General features: G+C 41.1%; 1 protein-coding gene across 1 annotated transcript in view; it reads left to right on the top strand.

Moving 5' to 3' along the window:
• Positions 1–19,345, top strand: part of FAM124A (family with sequence similarity 124 member A) — a 111,331-nt gene extending 91,986 nt beyond the window's left edge. The window contains exon 4 of the mRNA XM_036742683.1: positions 18,084–19,345. Coding sequence (XP_036598578.1) covers positions 18,084–18,899 — 816 coding nt within the window. The 3' untranslated portion in view covers positions 18,900–19,345. The remainder of the gene's footprint in view (positions 1–18,083) is intronic.
• The last annotated feature ends 2,771 nt before the right edge of the window (positions 19,346–22,116 follow it).

Genomic DNA, 22,116 nt, shown 5'->3' with positions numbered 1-22,116 from the left:
TCAGATGCACAAAACAGACTTTTGTGATCATTTTAGCAATTCATGCGGATAATCTCATATCTTACATTCCATAAGAAACAAAATAGTCTGGCTTAGGACTTTGCTATAATTGGATGACTCTTAGATCCTACGGCAATGAGGTGGCACAGTGGATAGAGTGCTAGACCTGAATTCAGAAGGACCTGAGTTCAAATCCAGCCTCAGATACTTACTAACTGTGTGACCCCGGGCAAGTCACTTAACCCTGTTTACCTCAGTTTCCTCACCTGTAAAATGGCAAACCATGACAGTATCTTTGCCAAGAAGACCCCAAATGGGGTCACAAAGAGTTAGCCACAACTAATTGACTTTAAAAACAAATTAGAACATATTCTTGAGAAGGAGTGTGGTATTGAGTATGAGACTTAGAGTCAGGAGTTCTGAGTTAGAATCCTTACAGATACTAGTTTTGTGATCCTGGCAAGTAATTTAACACATTAGAGCCTCAGTTTTTTAAATTATAATTTGGAAGTTATAACACTTGAACTACCTACCTTTAAGGGCTGCTGTGAAGAAAGTGTTGCCTATCTTAGAGGGATATATAAATGTGAGTTATTATTATGGGTGAGAAGGGAAGAGAGAGGAAATTGTAATTTAAAAGAGTTTATTAATCATTGTTTTCAAGCCTACTTGCATCCCAGATCTTTGGGGGACCAATGTTTGTAAGATCTTCTAGATATAGTCCATGAGAGTACCTGGAAGCTGAATCCCATGAAATAAAGATAAATTTTGCTCAAGAGAGAGAAAAAAGGAGAGAGATTTAATGGAAACTATCAAACACATAGACTACCAGGGGAAATTATTAGCTCAATAATGAAGATATAAATCCAGTGAAAGTTGAGACCTATCAAACATATGGTCTACCATGGGAAATTCCTAGCTCAATACAAACATACAGATCTATCAAAAATGACTTGTATATGATGAAAATAGAATTTTTAGCGATGATCCTAAAAACATAAGGCATGAAATTATTCCTGAAAAGAGGACAATGTATTAATAATAGATACCTGGTGAGGAATAAGTTGGGGGGGAAGTCTACCTTGAAATAAATTCCCATTGATTTTCCAACTCCACATAGAGAGAGGCAAAGAAAGAATAGGGAAGACAAAGACTACTAGCTATTCTGTCTGACAGAGGAGTGACCTTCCATCCATGCCCACACACAGAGCACTTGAGGAGATCACTATATTCCTTACTGTTGCATCTTCCAGAAGAGCAAAGGAGAGTGACAGAGACAGAGAGAGACTCACAGAGAGAGAGAAGAGACAGAGATGAGGGTGGGAGATGAAGAGAGACAGATAAAAGAGAGGGGGGAGACAGAGAGAGAGGAGAGAGAGTATGTTTCCAACTGACAAGGAAGAGAGGAAAAAAGGAGAGGGCACGAGAGCATGACCACATCTCTTCTCACCTCTATCCAGGGGAAAAAAGGAAAAATAGAAAGAATGTAAGAACATGGCCAACCATCTGCTCCTCTGCTCAACCTGAGGGAAAAGGGGGAAAGCCCAATCTCTTCTCCTCTGTTTAACCCAGGAGAAATGAGAGAAAAATCAGAACAGGGCCAAGAAGCTACTACTTCCGTGGTTGACTAGAAGACAAGAGAGGTTAAAATAAGAATTTCAAATGACCTTGACCTTGAAGCCCTGACTCCTACTGCTGGTCATGTCAGGTCACATGCTCCTAACCTTGTGGGTTCTTGCTAGCATCCATGACTGTTTCCCCAGTTCCACTCCCAAGGGTAAGGACAATATCTCTTTCCTTCTACATTCTGAATTTTTCCAGGAAAGAAGCCAGCTTTGAATTAAAGGAAACCTACTCTATCAGTGAACCAAAAACCACCTCCTTAATCTAGTCTACATGACTCATTTAGAGACCACAGCTATGAATCAAAAAGGTCCTCTCCCATTAATGAACAGAAGGATTCTCCTTCAATTCATGACCTTGGCTGGAGCCAAGTGAAGGAGGGAGAAGTTATTTTATACTCCTCCATCACCATCTAAATAGCCGAAAGATATCAGTTGTTACTTATAATATTGCCAAGGATTGAGGAGCTGGCAGAGTTTCATAAAATTACAGCCTCTAACAACATCTTAGTCTGATAATTCTCTATGACTATGCCAGTAGAATTTAAGCTCTGGTAGTTCTAACCCAGCAAGAAGGACTTTGAGTACAGGCCTAGTAAGGGACTGTTTGTCATCCAAGGGCCAGCCTGGCTAAGTTCATTCTCACCAGAGAGTTAACCGCCAGACAATAATAACCATAACTATTATAGCTCTCATGAATACTCCCACCACCAAAGCATTTAACAACTCCTCCAGGCCTCAGAGGGCAACTAGGTGAAGCAGAGGACAGAGCACCGGGCCTGAAGTCAGGAAGACTCACCTTCCCGAATTCAAATCTGGCCTCAGACACTTAATAGCTGTTTGACTCTGGGCAAGTCACTTAACCTTGTTTGCCTCAGTTTCCTCATCTGTAAAGTGAGCTGATAGAAGGGAATGGCAAACCACTCTAGTATCTTTGCCAAGAAAACCCCAAATAGGATCACAAAGAGTTAGAAATGACTGAACAACAAACAAACCTTCCTACACACATGTACATGCATGTACATGTATGTGTATATGTGTGTGAATGTATATATGTGCGTGTGTATCTATGTTCTCTATATTCACCATACAATGACCACTTTCTTACAACTAGTTTCTTGTTTTCTTACTTTAAAAAAACTAATTTTCAAAAACGATTCCTCAAAAAAAATTGATTTTTGTACAGTTGAAAGCAGCATCATTTTCAGTAGAAACAGCATGATGTCAAAAGGACATTGGACAGAACAGTTGGATTCTAGTCCCAGCTCTGCCATGTTACTAAGCCATGGGTGTCCCTCTCAGTCTCTGTGGAGTCACTTGTGAAAATGAAATTATCACTGGTCCTGCTGGCACCAAATGAAATAATAGGTCATAGAGTTAGAGCGAGAAAGTGGCTTTAGAGGTCCCATCTGTGGGACCTCTATACAAATTTGAGGCATTCTTATTACAAGTATGCCATTTTCTCCATTTCCAAACAGTCTTCACCTCTTTCTACTGGGACACATAGTACTAAGTTGGACAAAGTCCAAGCTCTGCCTGGGCCCACTACGTTCAAGATAAATGGCGTAAGCAGCTCCCTGAAGGCTAGTGAAAGGCCAGATAAGGTATACAAATAGACCTGCTTCTCCTTCTAATGGATTGATCTTTATTAATCCCTGTAGCTGATTGCCACTTGACATTCTGGGATTTCTTTTAGGTCATGGGTATGTGATTTTCTTGGCCAAATCATTACACAGAAAATGATGCTCAGATATTGCATTGTACCATATTTCCACAGAAGAGAATAAAAGAAAGTACTCTTGTATTAGTGGGAGAAGAAATAAGGTTCCAGAGGAGTAGGAGGGGAAAGAAGAGGATGAGAAGACAAATTAAAGAGAATTCTGTCATGAGAATTATTAAACACCACAGTGAATGTAGTTGAAGTTGTGGAATCTCCTTCTTGGGACGTTTTATACATCATGCACATATTTTACATATATATATATATATATATATATATATATATATATATATATATGTATGAATGTATGTATATAGCTGTCCATCTGCAGGGACATGGACTAGAATAGGATTTCTTAAGCAATTTGGCACCATGGCCCCTCTAAGCAGTTAGTGAAACCCTTTTTCAGAATAGGGCCAAGTAGGTGGTGCAGTAGATAGAGCACTGGGCTGGGAATCAGGAAGGCTCATCTTCTGGAGTTCAAATCTAACCTCAGATACTTACTAGCTGTGTGACCCTGGGCAAGTCACTTCACCCTGTTTGCCTCAGTTTCCTCATGGAAAACCATTCCAGTATCTTTGCCAAAAAAAACAAAACAAAACCCAAATGGGGTCATGAAGAATCCAATACAACTGAACAACAGCAAATTCTCAGAATAAGGATTTTAAATGTATCAAATAAAAGGAAAACAACTATATTGAAATAGTTATCAAAAAAAATTTTAACAACAATTCAAGAACCATTGACTAGATGATAACAACCTCTCTCCCCTTTCACTGGCTATAATATTGTCATTAAGAACCATGAAAATGCATGGATTCATTTCTGACATCTTCAGCCATGCTAATAACCTTCTATATGCTAAAAACATTCACTGAATGTATTTTTACTTGTGTGCCAGCTGTCTGCAGACGTTAGATCAAAAACCCTTAAGACTTGCCCCGGAGTCTGGTTTTATGCTGATTTCTGGGAGGGAACCAGATCTCTCTGCCAGGAAAATCCATCTCCATCCCCTTGGCATTCTTGGGCAGGTTAATTTATGGAAGGCTATTTGGTTACTTAGTGAAAGGTGTTTACTCCGCACATCAAAGGAATTCCCTGGACCAATGAACCACTTGGGGAAGGGGGGTGTCTGGGAATGTGAGCCCTTCTCTCTCCCCTCTCTCTTACTTCAAAAGGAAAGGAAGCAGATACTACAGTAAATTTGTTAATGTCATTGGGAGTAGCCTGCGAGGAAAATTCTAAGGTGACTCCAGGGAGTCCAGGAGAGACTTCCAATATAATGAAGCTCACCAGTTATTATTCATTCTGGAAGGGCCCCTTCTGCGACACCCGGGGTGATTAGTCATTTCTACTATCTATTGTTTCCATACACTTTCTTATAGGGTAATTGAATCCCTTGGGCTTATCAGCTGCTTTGCAGCTACAGTCTAGCCACAATCAGCCTAGCCCTCCAAGGCTGAGGGTCAGTCCTGATCTTGGAACCCTGCCAACATAACTCCCTGACCCCAGGACTGCTCTGAGCCTCTCTCCCACCCCCAGATGACACCCCTGCTCCAGGTGCTAAAGGTCTTTTGAATGCCTTGGCACCCTGCTTCCTCCACTCCAGAATCTGTACTGTTGTCTATTCCTGGCATTCTGAATGCATGCATATCTTCCCTGGTCTAGCCCTGGGTAATCATGGAATCATATGACCATTATAGCCAGGAAGGAGCTCAGAGGCCATCTAGTCATCAGCACAGAATGTTAGAGACAGAAAAAAATCCTCCAATCTAATCCCGCTAATCTTTTAGAGGATATTGAAGCTGAGTAGAAGTGATATGTCCTGGTCATGCAGTAATTAGGTCGAGCCAGGACTACAGCCTCATTCTTTGGAATCCTTCTATAAGTCTCCTGCTGTTCCTACATCTTCCCCTCATTTTGTAGAGGCTGAAAGAGATTTAATGACTTACTCAAGAATTCCCGGCTGGTTAGTCAGCCAGTAAGTTTTTATCAAGCACCTACTATGTGCCAAGCACCAAGCTAAGTGCTAGGGATACAAACACAGAAAAAAAAGTTGAAAAACAACAGGAAAAAGTTTTGGTCTTGAAATCAGAAGACCTGGATTTGAAGGCTGGGTCTACTGCCTATTAGCTGTGTAACCTTGGCAAAGTCATTTCAATTATCTGAGCCCCAGCTTCCTTCTCTGCAAAAATGGCAGTATTAACATTTGTACTGTCTAACAGAGTCATTGTATGAGTTAAGGTCCTGGCTAAAGGGAAGGCAGACTCAGGTGTGGCTATATGCCAAGTACAATTCCACAGGGGGCATTGAGTGGCATCAGGAAAAAGGCAAAGGACTGGCATATGAAACATTATAGTTAGAGACTGACCTGGGTACCACGACAGTCAGTCAATAACTATTTGTTGAGTGCTTGCTGTATTCTAGGGATACAAAAAGAGACAAAGACAATCCTTGCCCTCCAGGAGCTCATGATCTAACAACTAGCAAATAAATATGTACAAACAAGCTATATACATGATAAATAAGAAATAACAGAAAGAGGAGAAGATGCTAGAATTAAGAAAGGTTGGGTATGGCTTCTTGCAGAAGATGGGACTTCAACTGAAACTTGAAGGAAGCCAGGAGGCAGACAGAGATAAGGAGGGAGGACATTCCAGGCATGGAGGACAACCAAAGAAAATGCCCAGAGTGGGGATGGTGTCTTGTTTGAGGGAGAGCACAGAGGCCAGTGGTACTGGGATTGAAGGGTTGCAGGAAAGACTGGAAAGGTAGTGAGGGGCCAGGTTATGAAGGGCTTTGAATGTCAGGATTTTGCATTTGATGCTGGAAGTAATAGGGAGCTCTGGAGTTTATTGAGAAGATGACTGATATGATCAGATCCACAAGTGTGGCAAGAAAGACTGTGTTTCACCCTAAAAGGCAACAGTCATTATTAACTTGTAGTAATCATTAGTTCATAGCTCTAGAGTAGGAAGGGACCCCCAGATATCAGCTAATTCAATTCCCTCATTATAGAGATGCGAAAATTGCATCTTAACCATGGTCATATAAAAAGCAAGAGGAAGAGCTAAGACTTGAACTCTGGTCCTCTGGCTTCAAATCCTATGCTTTTTCTGTTGTACCACAGAGTACCAGTATGCATTCTACTTAAGGGAAGAGAAGGAGTGGCTGGGAATTCTTATGGTCATCATGGTGTGTATTTCGGGGTGGAGTGCATGGGGAATAAGCAGTGGTGGGATTCAAATGAAATAACAGCCAATTCTCCCTGGAACCAAGCCAAGGTGCTGCCCCTGCCACTGACATGGCGGGTGCAGGCCCTGACCCCGCTAACAACTGGTTTTGCAAACTCAACCTAAAATTAGGTACCAGTTCTACCAAACCTGTACAAACCGGCTGAATGCCACCACTGGGAATAAGGCTAAGTTTAGGGCTTGGTTGCTAGTATCTCCTCCACCACAGCACAAACACAGGTTATAACAGTGTGGAATAAGCAATGAAAGGTATGGTATTATATATCTGAATCATAGGCAGAATCAAGTCACTTACCCCCAAGGAAGAGCATCTGCATAGGGACTGGCATCTTAACATCATAAACCTTAAAATGCCACTTAAGTGTGAGTTATTATTATTACTAGTAATAGAATCATCAACAGCAGAGCTGGGACTTGAAAGCAGATCTCCCGACTCCCATGCAAGGGCTCCTTCTGCTATACCTTGCTATTTAGCTGGAGTTCACATTCTGTGTGCAAACGATCCTCTTCCCATTGCATGGGCACATTCCCCTTCCTCATATACCTGTCTGCTTTTCAAATGAGTAATATATGAATCAATCCAACTCTGACATGAATTATACAATTACAAAATTAAACAGCATACCATTCCAAATACTATAGCAACAAGTGTCTATAAAGCAAATATTCCCAATTCTCAGACAGTGGACCATTCCTTTGAGCCATATTCAATACAATCAAATTCCAAAACAGTGGAAAATTTTGGATAGCCTCTTGAAGGGTCATGCAATGAACACTGCCCTTTAGCTCATCATGAACTAATAGCAGTAGGGACTTTTTAAAAACATAGACTCATGGAGCAGGAATCCTTATAATGGTCACATTCTTTGAAAATCCTGGGAAAAAAACTGCAAAAGTTGCAAATAAAGACTGATTTTTTCCAAATAATAAGAGAAGGACATAGGGAACCAGAGAGAACAGACACTCCTGGGAAAGTGCAGCCGAGCTTTACTTTTTTTTGCCATAGTCATTACAAAGTTTTCTGGAAGCCAAGTTCATGCACAAAGTCTTCCTTTTCTGGAAACCCTGTGACTTACTTATTTAGCCAAGCTGAAATCATGAAAAATAATTTTTTTCCTTCTATAAATATATAACATTCAGGCATCCCTTCCTCAACAAACTTATTCCAACCCATACTAGGAGTCCTCCAAGCCAACTTTGGCAGATATGCATATTATTCCAGCACTTGCTCATTTGGTGACAGCCCCCAAGTCCCCTCCTGCAAAATGGATCTGTCCAAAGTCAGGTTAGCATGTCAAGTCTCAGGCTGGTTTTAATGATCTGGAGCATACCAAGGAAGTGAGTCACATATAGTACTCCTCGAGTTCTGATCTGTCCAACTGGGTTCAGAATTTCTCTTCCTTATATGCGTGCCACCTCCCCACCCTACTCCCAACACGCACGCATGCATGAGTGCACACACACAGACATACACACACACACACATACACACATACACACCCATGTCCTTACTTTAAATGGTACTTGGAACTGCTAGGATCATGGGTCTAGTGGCCAAAACCCTGTCACTGAATATTGTCTTTAGAAGTACCCCATACAGTCAAATAGCTCGTACTTGAAGTAGGTGGGCTAATTTTCACAGACTCAGAAGGGACCTGGGATAAATACTAGAGATGAACAATGAGAACCCAGACTTTAACAGGAGGAAGACATTGCATTAGTTGTACTTGGGAGATTGCTGAGGGCTTTTGGTCAGCCCAAGGTGTTTGCTGTAGCAAAAGCACATTTTTTAATGACAGTATGCCAAGGGAAAGCTACAAGACATGGATTCAGAAGATTCACAATTGCAGCTGACCCAAAGGGCAATGAGAAGATATATGTCAGACGGTAAACAGGCAGCAGCACATTACCAGTGATGACTTGTATGCAAAGCAAGACAAAAGATACCACTACAGATGTGGCTAACTCAAAAAGGAAGCAGATTAAACATATAGTGCAAATCAGAGCCCTGAGGGTTGCACAAATTATCAAAAGAGAATTGGTCCCACCATTCTGGAAGGCAATTTGGAATTAGGTGAAGAGAGTAGCTAAATTGTCCGTGGACCTTTGACCTAGATATTCCACGGCTAGGTATATATTCCAAAGAAGCCAACATGAAAAAGAAAGCTTCTATAGACACCAAAATATATATTGTGGCACTTTTATAGTAGCAAAGAACCAAAAATAAAGTAGATGCCTATCTATTTGGAAAACGTTTAATTTTAGTTCTGGGACATGAATGTCATGGAATACTCCTGTGTTATAAGAAATTATGAATACAGTTAATTCAGAGAAGCATGGTAGATTTATATGAATCGGTGCAAAGTGAAGTAAGCAGAACCAGGAGACAAGTTTGCACAATGACCAGAGCAATGTAAATAGAAAGAACAACAAGGAAACAATAGAAGCCAAAGGTTGTGCAATGATAGCTAGCATTTATGGGGTGCTTTAAGATTTGCAGCATGCTTTATAAATTTGCTTCATTTTCTCTTCACAACAACCCTGGCAGGTAGGTGCTAATATTGTTGGGTTGTAAAAATCAGGAGGACAGAAATGATCTCGAGCTAATGAGAAGTTTGGTGACTGCCATATGCAATAACCAGAACGCACACATGGATAGGCTAGATCCATGCATGACAGTACTCCGTCAGAAAGACTACAAAATTCCCCTAAAATGCTCCAATTTTTATACTTGATCAAGTCCTTGAGCAAATCCAAATCCAGTCCCGCATTTTATCAGCGATTCTATGGACTCCTTTTTCTGTTTTGCAACCTTGTGGGTCAACGTGAATTATTCTATAATAGTCATACACAAAAATTTAACCCTTCATTATCATCCTTATTTTACAGAAGAGGAAGCTGAGGCATACAGAGGTTAAGTGACTTGCCCAGGGTCACACACTGAGGTCACATTTGAACTCAGGTCTTCCTAACTCCAAGTCCAACACTCTATCCACTCTACCACCTAGATGTTTATGAACAAACTGGTCCCAAAGAAGAGATGAGAAAATCTCTCTTTCCCTCCACCCTTCTTGCAGAAATGAGGGACTGTAAGCATGGTATATCGCAGATAACACCAAACTTCTTTTATATGTTGGTCAGTTTTATTGAATTCTTTGCCTTCTTTTTTATTCTTTATTATAAGGGAGACATTTTAGGGAGGAGAAAAAGAACAATGGAAAAATGTAGCTGATATATAAACAAAATCTATCATTAAACAATTTTTTAATATTAAAGGAACCAGTGGAAAACCTGGAGGATTGAGAGAATTCTTTGGGGAGTGGTGGTATATGAATACAGTGATAAGAATCCCATAAGATACAGAGGTGTGAATGAGTCCTGATCTCTGTTGGTTCAGGGGAGGGATGTTCATAACGATGAGATCATGGATTTATTGAAATGCTGAAATACAGAGAGGACCTTGGATGTCATCTTCAGACCATGAGATCCTAGGAACCCCATCTTTGATCTCTCTGAGGTCTGTTTTCCTGACCTCTTGGGTCAATGTCAGACTGTTCTTAGAAATTCTCTCCTTATCTATCCTGACCTTGACGATAAGATCAGCCTCAGAAAGTTTCCCTTATGTAGGGTTTGGGTTTTTGGTTTTTTGGTTTTTTACCAGCCAGCTCCTCCTTGTGGGTTCCTTTTTCCATTTCCTCTGCATTCCGAGTGATGAAATGGTCAACCTGGCAAGTCAAGAACTTGTCAGCTTTTATCTGTTGCCAGAGTGCTCTGCGGGAAGATTTCGATGATGCCCTCATTACCCTCTTCGAGAAAGAAGGCAAAAAAGCCGACTGAAACAACCATCATGTTTCTCTCATCTCTTTCCATTGCTGGCATGCCCTAGCAGAGTCCTTCATTTAGAAAATAAAAACCCTAGCTATGAGCTACTGAAATTTAAGTGTTGTTTTTAATTATATTACATTGTTATATTACATATACAACATACAGTGTATATACTACATAACTTTTCTTTGCTATGATGTGTCAGACACAGGAAAGAGAGATCACCAAATACAATGACCTTACAAAGGCACCTGATACTGTAACAGACCCATGAGCACAACAATTTAATTCAACAAGTATTCATTTTTTGGTATTTTATTTTTAGTATTTTATTTTTATTTTTCCCCAGTTACGTGTAAAAACAATTTTAACATTTGTTTTTAAAACTTTGAGTTCCAAATTCTCTCTCTTTTTCCCTCCCTACCCCGCCCCATTGAGAAGGCAAGCAGATCTATGTAGGTTATACATGTGTGGTCAAAGCCTTCATTCTTTACTAAACACCTACTGTGTGCTAAGCATTGTACTAGTCCTGGACATCCAGAGACAAAAACAAAACAGATTCTGCTTTGAAGGACCTTGCATTCTATTGGGAAAAACCAGTATATACTTAGAAAATTAAATAATTAGTAAACACAGTTATTAGGCACTTACTGCGTGCCAGGAGTAGGTGCCAGGGACGTATGGGGGTTCAGCAGAACCAGCATATCTGGTATAAGGAAGGGCTTGCCAAGCCCTTTTCAGGGCTGCTTATCCACCTTTGGTGTCCATCTGTCACCCACCTCTCACCTGTGACTCCAATGCGCTGTAGCATGCACAGCAGCCATAACTCAGTAAACTGTCTCAGCAGACTGGCTAAACCAAGGTTGATGGTAACTGACAAGCCTCAGATTTGTCGGCGAGTTGGGAGGGTGTCTATGCCAAGTATGTAAAGACTTGCACTGGCGGAATGGATAGAAGATAACAATTTGTTCCAATGGCCATGAAGGCGGCTGAAACAGGTGCTGTGGAGCACTCAGAGCTTGGTTGAACATCGAAGATGCCAAGGTCATCCGCTACATCCCAGGCCAGTGCCTGTTGCCTTGACTTTTGTCTTGCCGCTGGACTTCTATGATTCTGGAAGAGAGAGTGAGGCTGACGACTTTGTGCAACTCTGCCTCATTTTAATACAATTTACACACAAGTTAAGACATCAGCTGTGATGTCACTGGTCCTCTTTGAAAACACAGGACAAACAGCCACAACAACAATGTGCCCGGCAATATATTAAGCACTGGGAATATAAGGAAAGGCAAAAACATAGTGCTTTCCCTCAAGGGGTTCATATTCAAATGGGGCAGAAAATATGCAAGCACATAAAAGATTTATACAGTGTGTAAAGAGTTCATATTCTAATGGAGGAGAAAATGTAGAAACAACTCTACATACAACATACATACTGAGTCAATGGAATACAATTTCAGAGGGAAGATCACCTATAAAAAAATTATATTTGAACTGAACCTTGAAGAAAGTCAGGGAAGCTACGGGAACAAACTGTCTACAGACTACATAAAAGTAATTTCAAAGGCAATGAAGAGCAGTACCCATTAGGGAGATTTACCTATGCAGAAAAATTGTATGCCCACTAGAAGTGAGAAGGCTGAGGTTTTCCCTGCATAGATACTAATGACTCTTTGCTCCAGATTTCCGATGTTGCATCTGGCCAGGGTTTGGCATCATTTGTGACCATGAAACAGATGAAAGCAAACTGTCACACATGAAGCCCAGAGATGCCCCCTTGACATCATTATCGGCATGCTTATCAGGACCCACCTTCAGCTGCTTCTTTTTTCAGCCTTTCTTTAGCCAGCTGTAGCCAACACATCTTACATACTTGCAGACCTGGACTCTTCTATGCCCTAAAACCTCTTCTCACCTAGGCAAGAAATATATTCCCAGTGCTTAGTGTCATACCTGGCACATAGTAGGCTTTTTAATAAATGCTGGTTGATTGACAAGTAAATTCTGGCTAACTGCTTATGTGTTATTTTACCTGGGGGCAGGGGCCATATCCCATAAAATATCTTTTAAAATTCCATAATTGTTTCTCTCTACTTCTTTGTTGTTCGGTTGTTTTCAGGCACATCCAACTCTGTGACCCCATTTGGGGTTTTCTTAGCAAAGATATTGGGGTGGTTTGCCATTTCCTCCTCTATTTTACAGATGAGGAACTTAGGCAGAGTTAAGTGACTTGCCCAGGGTCACACAGCTAGTAAATAGTTGAGGCTGGATTTGAACTCAGGAAGATGTGTCTTCCTGATTCTCAGCCCAGTGCTCTATCCACTGCACCACCTAGCCAAACTTACTCCTTTAGATGACTGTCCATAAAAATTCAGGGAGAGTTATATGGCATGGCATGGGAGAAAGGGAACAATGGAAAATAAAGTCACAGAATCTTGAAGTTGGAAGGGATATCAAATTCCATCCAGGTCAAGTCATATTCGATCAAGAATCCTCTCTATACAATCCCCAACAAACATAGGCATATATAGACTGTTGGGACAAATGTACTGGAACAACCAGCCAGAACACCTGGCTAATACTTTATGCACTTTCTATGTCAAAAAGTGATGATTCAGGCTTTGTTTGCAGACTTTAAATGAAGGAGAGCTCACTACCTTCCAAAATAGGCCATCCAATTTTTGTACTGCTTTCATTGTTAGGATTTGGTCTGTGGAGGACAGGGGGTGTTTGTTTTTTGTTTGTGTTCATTTATATATTATTTTGGTTTGTTTTTTCATCAAGCCTAAATCTTCCCTCAACTCAGTAATTGCTCCAAGTTCTGCAGAACCAGGGGCCAAATGGAATGAGTTTAATTCGTCTTCCACATGACAGTGCTTCAAGTACTTGAAGACCTAGTCTGCTCCAGGCTAAACACAGCCCAGCTGAAAGAAAAGGTGACTGAGTATACGTGAGTGCCTGTTCAGCCAGGGAGAGGATTAGAAGGAATCAAAATGGCATCATGGAGGGAATACCCAGAGAGCCTTGTGATTGATGGGAAGCCTCTATAAGGAGCTTAAAGTATGGCCAGATGTCCCCAGTGTGAGGGGAGAGAGGTGTTTGACTGCAGCATTAGCAAATCCTTGAGGCTGAGCAAATAGGACTAGAGGAAGCAGGGGAAAGTTGCTATGGAAATGACACCTGATTAAACCTGAATAAAGATTTCAGCTGAAGTGAAGGGGGAGTAAGGATTACTTCTGTGAGTGGTCTGGACCTAGGCTGCAGAAATGCACATCAGTGAAACTTGGAAGGAAAAGAGCTTTTGAATCACAGATAATTCAGGTGTTGTTCACTTCAGATAGGTTGTAAGGCCCCAAATCTTGCCAATGAGGCACGAGATGGTCCAGCAATTAGTTGATGGGTGGTGCCATGAAGTCCTGTCTTGCATTCCTACACACGGTGTGACTTACTTTACAAGACAGATATGCTCCTAAAACCTCATTTCTAAGATGACTTTTTATAAACAAAATAATTTCCCCATTGGTTTCTATCATCATTTAGTTAATGGGTTCAGTCAGAACATCCCATTTGGTCTCCCATCCACTCCTAAACAGTTGCCACTGGTTTCACTCAGATCCTGAGGTCTGGATCTTCTTGCATCCCCTAGGCATTATCTATACTCACATTGCAACTATAAGAAGTAATAGTAATTTGCCCTTCAAATAAATATAATCTGATAGAGACAGACGTATCATGGCTCCCCAGTATTGCTGTTGCTGGGTGTGAAAGTCGCTAGATCTCAGCCTCCCACATTGGATTCCTTCTCAGTTCCGGGCTTAGTGCAGAAAGAGCAGACCTCCATACTTGTCCTAGTGGTCGTGCTAACTCCTCTCCCCAGAATTACCACCAAAGCTCCTGAAAACAGTCTCACTTTCTGTCTCCAATACACCGGCATTTTTCCTGTTTCCCAACACATAAACTACCTGGGCTCACTCTCTCAATACACCATCACTCATGCCTCCTCTGGTCTCACATTCAAGCTACAGTTTTGTCTCCCTGTCGGTCATAGGACCATTCCCTGTACCCCCTCGGTCCTCCCGACCTGCCTCATTTTCTACTGAACACATTCATTGACTCTTGCATGCAGAGGTTACTGTTTGCCACCATGTTTTTTTCCTGACACCGCTGCCAGGGATATGTTTCCTCAGTGCCTCTCCTGAGGTTTCACTAGGGCTGTGTTTGAGACAAAAACAGCCTCCTGCCTAGTTGTGTAGCTGGGTGTTCTCTGATGTCTAGAGGACTAGTAGAGGTCTTCAATCCATCAGATGCCAGGAAACATTGCAGAGAGACTGCTGTAGTAGAAATCTCTGGACGTGGAATTTAGGAAATTGAATTCAGGAATTCATTCCAGGAATTGAAGGCTCCAGAATTTATCTGTGCAATTATGAGACGTCACTTTACCTCTCAGTCTTCCCCTCTGCGAAATGGGTACAATAATACTAATATAGAAAAGGTGATATTTGTGCCCTAGCCAATGAGTCATGTCGTGGGTGGGGAACCTGCAGCCTCAAGGCCACATGTGGCCCTCTAGGTCCTCAAGTGCGACCCTTTGACTGAATCTAAATTTCACAGAACAAATCTCCTTAATAAAAGGATTTGTTCTGTAAAACTTGGACTCAGTCTGCACCCAAGGACCTAGAAGTCCACCTAGAGGGCCACAGGTTCCCCACCCCTGGGTGGGCTTCATATCTAAGGCCCGCTCCATCAATAAATCCAAGTCAGTATGAAAAGAGTCTGACTAGGAACACTAAAAAGAGGAAAAATAAAACAAGGTTCAGCAGTTTTTTTTAAATGAACAAATTGTAATCATGATAAAACCAGAGGAAATAAAAGGAAAACCTTCTATGGAGAATTACATGCCAACAAAATTAAGAACATAAATATATATATCTATATATATAGATATATATATATATACACACACACACACAAATATATATATATATATATATATATATATATATATATATATAAAATACCCAAATTAACAGATCTCCAAGTAGCAATACTTAATCCACTTTCATTAAGGAATTAGAATTAGCTGTAAAGGGACTAACAAAGGGGGAAAAAGTCCTGGCCTGATGAATTTTGAGAATCGTATCAAATTTTTAAAGAAAAATTAATACCTATACCATACAAATTATTCTCAAAAACTGAGAAAGAAAGCACTTTACCAATAAAAAATATAGTCTTAATGCCAGAGAAGGATAAAACACAATACCAGTGTTATTTCTGAATATTAATTTCAAGTCTGGATGCATCACTTGATATGTGTCAGGCAGTGGTAGCAAACTCAGATCAAAGGGGGCCACTAAACCATACATGAAGTCCCTGAAGTTTGCATATTGATTTAGAAAACCACATATTAATACTATCCACCTTATTGTATTGTTACTTATTTTGTTAAATATTTCCCAATTACATTTTAATCTGGTCCTGGTGCTAGGGAGTCTGGTAGACCACATATGGATGTTTGACACCCCAGATGTCAAAATGGAACTCCTTATAATCTTAGAAAATTCCCCAGGGCACTGAGATGTTAATTAACTTGTCAATTAACATGGTCAAACAGCTAGTACATGTCAAAGTCAGGATTTGAACCGAGGTCTTTGTGACTGGTGTGGTTCCATATCCCCTCTGCCATCCTAACTCTCTTTGTAAACTTCAAGACTTTCTGTCAATGTGAGCTATTACTGTTAGAGGCAGTGAGGTTTATTGGCACTGGACTTGGAGCCAGGAGAACCGGGTTCAAATCTCAGCTCTGACCATCACACATGCTAGTTGAGTGACCCTGAGGGAGCCATTTCACCTGAGTTTCACTTTCTTCTGCTGTCAAAGGGGACTGCTTGTACTGCCTACTTCACAGGGATGTTTTTGAGGAAAGTGCTTTGTAAAGCATTGGGTCAATGGTTAAAGAGGAATGAGGGACCGGATAAGTTGCCCAGACTAAGTTATTACTGCCAGTACTTCGTAAATCAGGAACCGAAGCCCAGAGAGAACTATCCTCTCCAGTCCCTCTGGATGGGTCCTGGGTGGAGTGGGAGAGATTCACATTCAGTCAATCAATGGGCATTGATGACATCCTTCCTATGTGTCAGATGTGCTGGACTCTGGATACGCAATAGAGAGAAGGCTAAGACAGGAGGGGACGAGTGGCCGGCTGCATTTAAGGCAAGGTTTGTAGGTTCTAAGCAACAGTAAACAGCAGGTTTCTCTTCTGAATTTCTGAAAGCAGTGGACAGAAAACCGAAGTACTAAAGGACAGGCAAATGCCGGATCCCTGCAGAGAATCTGTGGCAGTTGGGATTCAGCCTGGTAGTTAATGACTCCCACAGCTTACTGGACAATCCTGTTACCATAAAAGGTGGATGGGCTACTAGGGAGAGAGCAATCAATACCTCCTAATTGTTTGTAAGCTTCTGGGGAGAAATTCATGGAATCCTAGTCAATTTTTTTTCTTAATTGTGCTTCACTCATTTGTAGCGTCTTCAGTTGTGGCAAATCCTAGGATTTTATCTTAACCCAGACATATGCTTTAAAATTGAGCAGGCTGGTTTTAAGTCTGGGCCTTTCCAATTTGATCCAACCCAAAACTACATGCATGCATTTCTCTAATCCCGTGTAATACATCACTAGCATTCTCCATCTGTGCTGTAATACCAAAGGACAGGGAGTATGGAGTGAGGAGCCACCATCGCTTCCCTATGTCCCCTGCCTTATAGAGCTGGAAAGGACCTCAGAGGCCATCTTAGCCAACCTCCTGTTTTATTCATGAGAAGACTGAGGCCCAGCGAGTTTAAGTCACTTCTCCAAGGTCATATAGGTAGTTTTACCATCAGTGTCTATATAGATTGTTAGATACTCTGTTTTGCCCTCCATGATTTCTCACTACTACTACTACTACTACTACTACTACTACTACTACTACTACTACTGCTACTACTTTCCCTCTTTTTCCTGGGCTCCTAGGGTCATAGATATATAGGTGGAAAGAACCCAAGAGATCATGTTGTATACTCCTCTCTCCATTTTATATATGACAAAACTGAAACCCAGAGAGGTTAAGTAATTTGCCTTAGGTCATACAAGTAATAAGTGAGCAGAGCTGGGATTTGAATCTCCCCTCCTCTGACACCAAATTCATTCCTCCTTTCACTAAAATTAAAATAGCTCCGGAAAGAAAGAAAACAGGTTCTTCCTTCTCTGGTAGCACTCTTCTCTGGTATTTAAAGGAATTTATTGCTCAGGAAGGGCAAAATCTCCCTTTCGATACATTTCATTTCACCATAAGTTTAAATCCCCTCACATGGTTTATAAAGTAGTCTTCGTGGGGACTCTTGATGCTTGGGCTAGGTTGATCTTTCCTATAAAATTTGGCAGGGTTTTTTTGCCGACATAAGTACAATGTATTTAAATTTTAATATTATTAATCATTGGCATTATTAATTGTTTTATTGTTGTAATATTATAAATTATATCTAAATACGATATCCTCTTTCCACTGAGTAGTCATGGTATTCCTTTAGGCTTTTCCAATGATTCATAACAAGTATAACTTTGCAAATGTGCCACCAGGAGACTAACAATCCCACATTAATGGACTATTTCCTGTTTTCCCAACAGGCACACAGTTTATATAGAAAATCTTCTAAAGCCAGCAAGCTTCAGTGCTACCCAGAGAAGACTTCTTCCTTCATCCCTTCATCTGGCTTCATTCCACGGAGTCGCACACTCAGCAGCAGCCAGCAGCAACAATTAGGCGGTCCAGCCAATGGGCTGTACCAGCCTGACCTACCCCCCGGGAATCAGGGAGGCCGGACTCAAAGAAACAGCAATGCTCGTCACCCTCCCTGGTCATTCCAGAGGAGCAAGTCATTGTTTTGTCTGCCCACTGGAGGAGCTACCCTCGCCTCTGACTCCTTGCCCTTGGCCGAACCACTCTGGCTTTTAAACAGAAGCTCCCCAGCAGAAGAGTCATCGGAATGTAAACAGAACCCCAAGCTGTCTGTTGATGACTTAGAAGGTGCCCAGGAAACTGATGTGGACACAGGCCTAAAGCTTTCCTTCTCAGACTTGTCTGTGGTCTCAGCTTATTCAGCTCCTAGTGGCTTTTGCAATAATTTGGAAACTTTTCTTCCCCCAAGAAAATGTCACCCCCATTGGCCAAAGCAGGGAACTTCCAGAGGAAGGCTGCTTTCTGCTTCAAGCAGCATGCCAGCAGAGGCCTCCTGCACATCCCTTTCCTCATTTACTGAAGGGTCATCTGACTCCCCCCCATCATCTGCAGCCTCTCCCTTTGCATCCTCCTCCACACTCAAGGAGATCTCTGAGCCCCCCACTTCCCATTCTTCAGAAGCCAGGCAAACTAGTGACAACCTCCAACGACTTTCAGAGTCCTCTGGGCCCCCACCTCATGAAATAGAAGAGTTCTACATCTGAAGTTCTCCTCACTATCGCCTTGTTCTTGGCGTCTCAAAAATTCCCACCTACTCTTGTCCCCACTGCACTGCTGAGTTATAAATACTGCAAGTATTTATGTAGCAACATCTGTACTCCTCTGGAAATGAATTACTTGCCCTGTTTCTAAGAAATTCATAGCATATGTGATATAATCATTACTTCTTAGCAGAGAGCTGCTCTCTTTCCAGAGACAATGGAGAAACACTGATGTTGTTATGCCAATAACCCGTATCTTTAAGTTGCAAAATATTGTTTTAAAAAGAGACTCAAGTTACAGACATAATTTATTGCCTGCATAACTCAAACACATCTTTTTACCACTGAAATGGAAAAAAATAAGCCAAACTATGTAATTATGGTTTGATAATTCTTACAACTATGAAGGCAAAGTAATTAAAGCCAGGATGCTAAAATTTGGAAATGTGGGAGATGCTTTATTACTTTTATAAGAAGCATGTAAAATATTTCATGTATAATATAATGAATATAATTATTAATATGAATATAATGAATACATAATATGATGAAATATAACATTACAGGGTCCTGAAAATGACCTTGTTAGAGACCTACAAAAGCTCTTTCTGGTAACTAGAAGAGGTTTTATAGCTCTCTAACAAGGTAAATATTTGCAAATTCTGCCACCAGAGAACACCTAGATAATATATATGTAGGTGCCTACTTATCCATAGTGTACCTCACTGTAAGAAAACCCAATATATGGGAAAAAATGAGTTTTACAAATGTCAGATTGTCTACTTTTAAAAAAGAATTTCTTTTGCTAGTGAAAAGACATAATAGGATTCCTTTAGGTCACAAGCTGCCTTAGCACATTTAAAATGTGACTTGCTTTACAAAGTTTGGATTTGCTTGTGTCTTTTCAGGACCATACCTACTATATAAAAGGGGCATGGCAGAGGTTAGTCTACTGTCCTAAATTTGTGGTGCTCTCTTAGGTTATTAATAATAGGTCACACTAAGCACTATAAGCTAGGTATGTAAGGGAAGCACTATTATCCCATTTTGCAGATGAAGAAACAAAGGCTCAGAGGAGTTAAGTGACAACTGGTATCTGAGGCAGGATTCAAACCCAGGTCTTCCTAACTCCAAGTCCAGTGGGTCTAGTCACTGTGCTTTGCGGTGAGTCATACCCTTTGGCAGGGAGGAACTCTTGTGTACATTCATGTGTGTGCACATGTGTGTATATATACACATACTCACACATAAAATAGACTTGGACCCCCATTAACCCAAAATAGTGTTCCCTCAGTTAACTGTGAAGTTTCCTCCTTCTTAAGGGTGTTTTTTTTATATTTCTATGGCTCTATTTTGTTTTTATCTCACCTTCATTTCCAAATATGTCTGCTACCCCACCCATCAAGCCATTCCTTATTACAAAGAATTAAAAAGAAAGAGAAAAAAAATCAGTTCAGTGAAACTAATTAAACCATCAACAAAACCTGATGATATATTCAACATCTTATCCAGAAGCAGGGAACCGGAAGCCTCAAGGCCACAGGTTCCCCACCCCTGTGTTTAAACCCATAACTAGGTGGCACAGTAGATAGAATTACAGAACTTGGGGTCAGAACAGTCTGAGTTCAGATACTGCCTCATACTCTCGTTAGCTGTGTGACCCTGGGCAAGTCACTTAACTTCTGCCTCAATTCCTCATCTGTAAAAACTGGGGATAATAATAGTGCCAATTTTACAGGGTTGTCTTGAGGATCAAATATTAGATATCACTGTTATTATTATAATACCTGCCCACTGCCACTTCTGCTAGGAGCAGGAGTCACATTTTCTCATCTTCTTTGGGTCAAGATTTTCTTTAAAAAATGTGAACGCTAGTCACAGTTCAATTACAGGGAGTAACAGAAATGAAAACTAAAAACAAGAAATTTAACATTAGCGTCTCCCTTGCCCTCCCAACCCCCTCATCCCATCCTCAACAGAAACTGTGGAGGTTTTTCACTTATAGGTTACTGTCATCCCACTCGTTCATAGAGGCTTGAATTAAGAACTGGGATCAGCCTGAACATTTCCTGCCTTTTGTCCCTGCCTATCATAGCATAAAGAATGTTTAAATCTCATCCTTTGTCCCAGTAGGGTTGTGTTTATGGCCCTGCTGAGCCCTGGCACTAGGGATATGGCTGGGTTTGCCCTAGAGACTAGTCACCTTGTCTAGGAAAGGAGGATGAATTTGGACTTGTCAGTTCTAGTCTGGCACATGAAGGTGACATTTTCTTCTCAGCCTACAGTGGTAGTTTGGATACAAACTGATTCAATATCCTCACCCCCACTGAGGAAAGAACAAAGAATTAGATTAAAACAGCTTCCAATGTTGATAAGTGATGGCTATTTGGGGTCTGTAGTTCCAATAAAACTATCTAAGTCAAAACTAATATGGTTCAAAGTCAAAAGTTACTGAAGACCACAGCTAGCTTCATTTCATGGCCCTAGTTCCTAGAGATGTATCAGGAGCCTCCCCTTCCACTACCTTCCTTCCACCCTATAAACTTGGCACTCAGTCAATTGTTGTAATCATAAGTAATGTATTAATGAGCAGAGAAGGACTAAGCAGGCCGAAAAAAAAGGTAAAGAATCGTAAAGCAAGGAATGAATGAATGAAAAAGCATTCATCACGTGCTTAGTATATACAAAGCACTAGGGTACACATGGAGGTAAGATAGTCCCTGTTCTCAAGGTGGGAGTCGGCACCTACAGAAGGTGTCAGCTGTAAGTCAGATGAAAAAGTCCCATGGTCCTTAGGGTGATAATGCATCTTTAATGTCATTTCCACTGTTAAAATCACATTAGTTTCTGATGTTGAAACATTTGAGAGTGCCAGGGACTTTGGCTGCAAGAACTGTTCTTTCTGGGTCCTCAGGAGCTGTGGCTACAGCAGCTAAAAGAAGAAATTTCAGGCCACATCTCCATGATGCCTATGGGACCTGGGCTGGAAACAAGACACATTAAAAATTCTGGCTATCTAGTTCAGTGGGTGGGGGATGGTGCTGCCATTCTCAAGGCCTGTGATTTCAAATTCTGAGCTATCTCCTTCCAAGTCTAAAAAAAAAGATGTTAGTTGGAGGGGTTGGTGGTGTTTCATTTTGTCTGGCACAGGCCACCTTGTGTCTCCCTCAGGATGCCTTGTTGCTCCAGCTAGGCTGACTTGTCTGACCCAAAGGTGATG

The sequence above is a fragment of the Trichosurus vulpecula genome, chromosome 2, assembly GCF_011100635.1.
Source record: "Trichosurus vulpecula isolate mTriVul1 chromosome 2, mTriVul1.pri, whole genome shotgun sequence".
Lineage (NCBI taxonomy): Eukaryota > Metazoa > Chordata > Mammalia > Diprotodontia > Phalangeridae > Trichosurus > Trichosurus vulpecula.
This window is presented reverse-complemented; position numbering and strand designations above follow the sequence as displayed.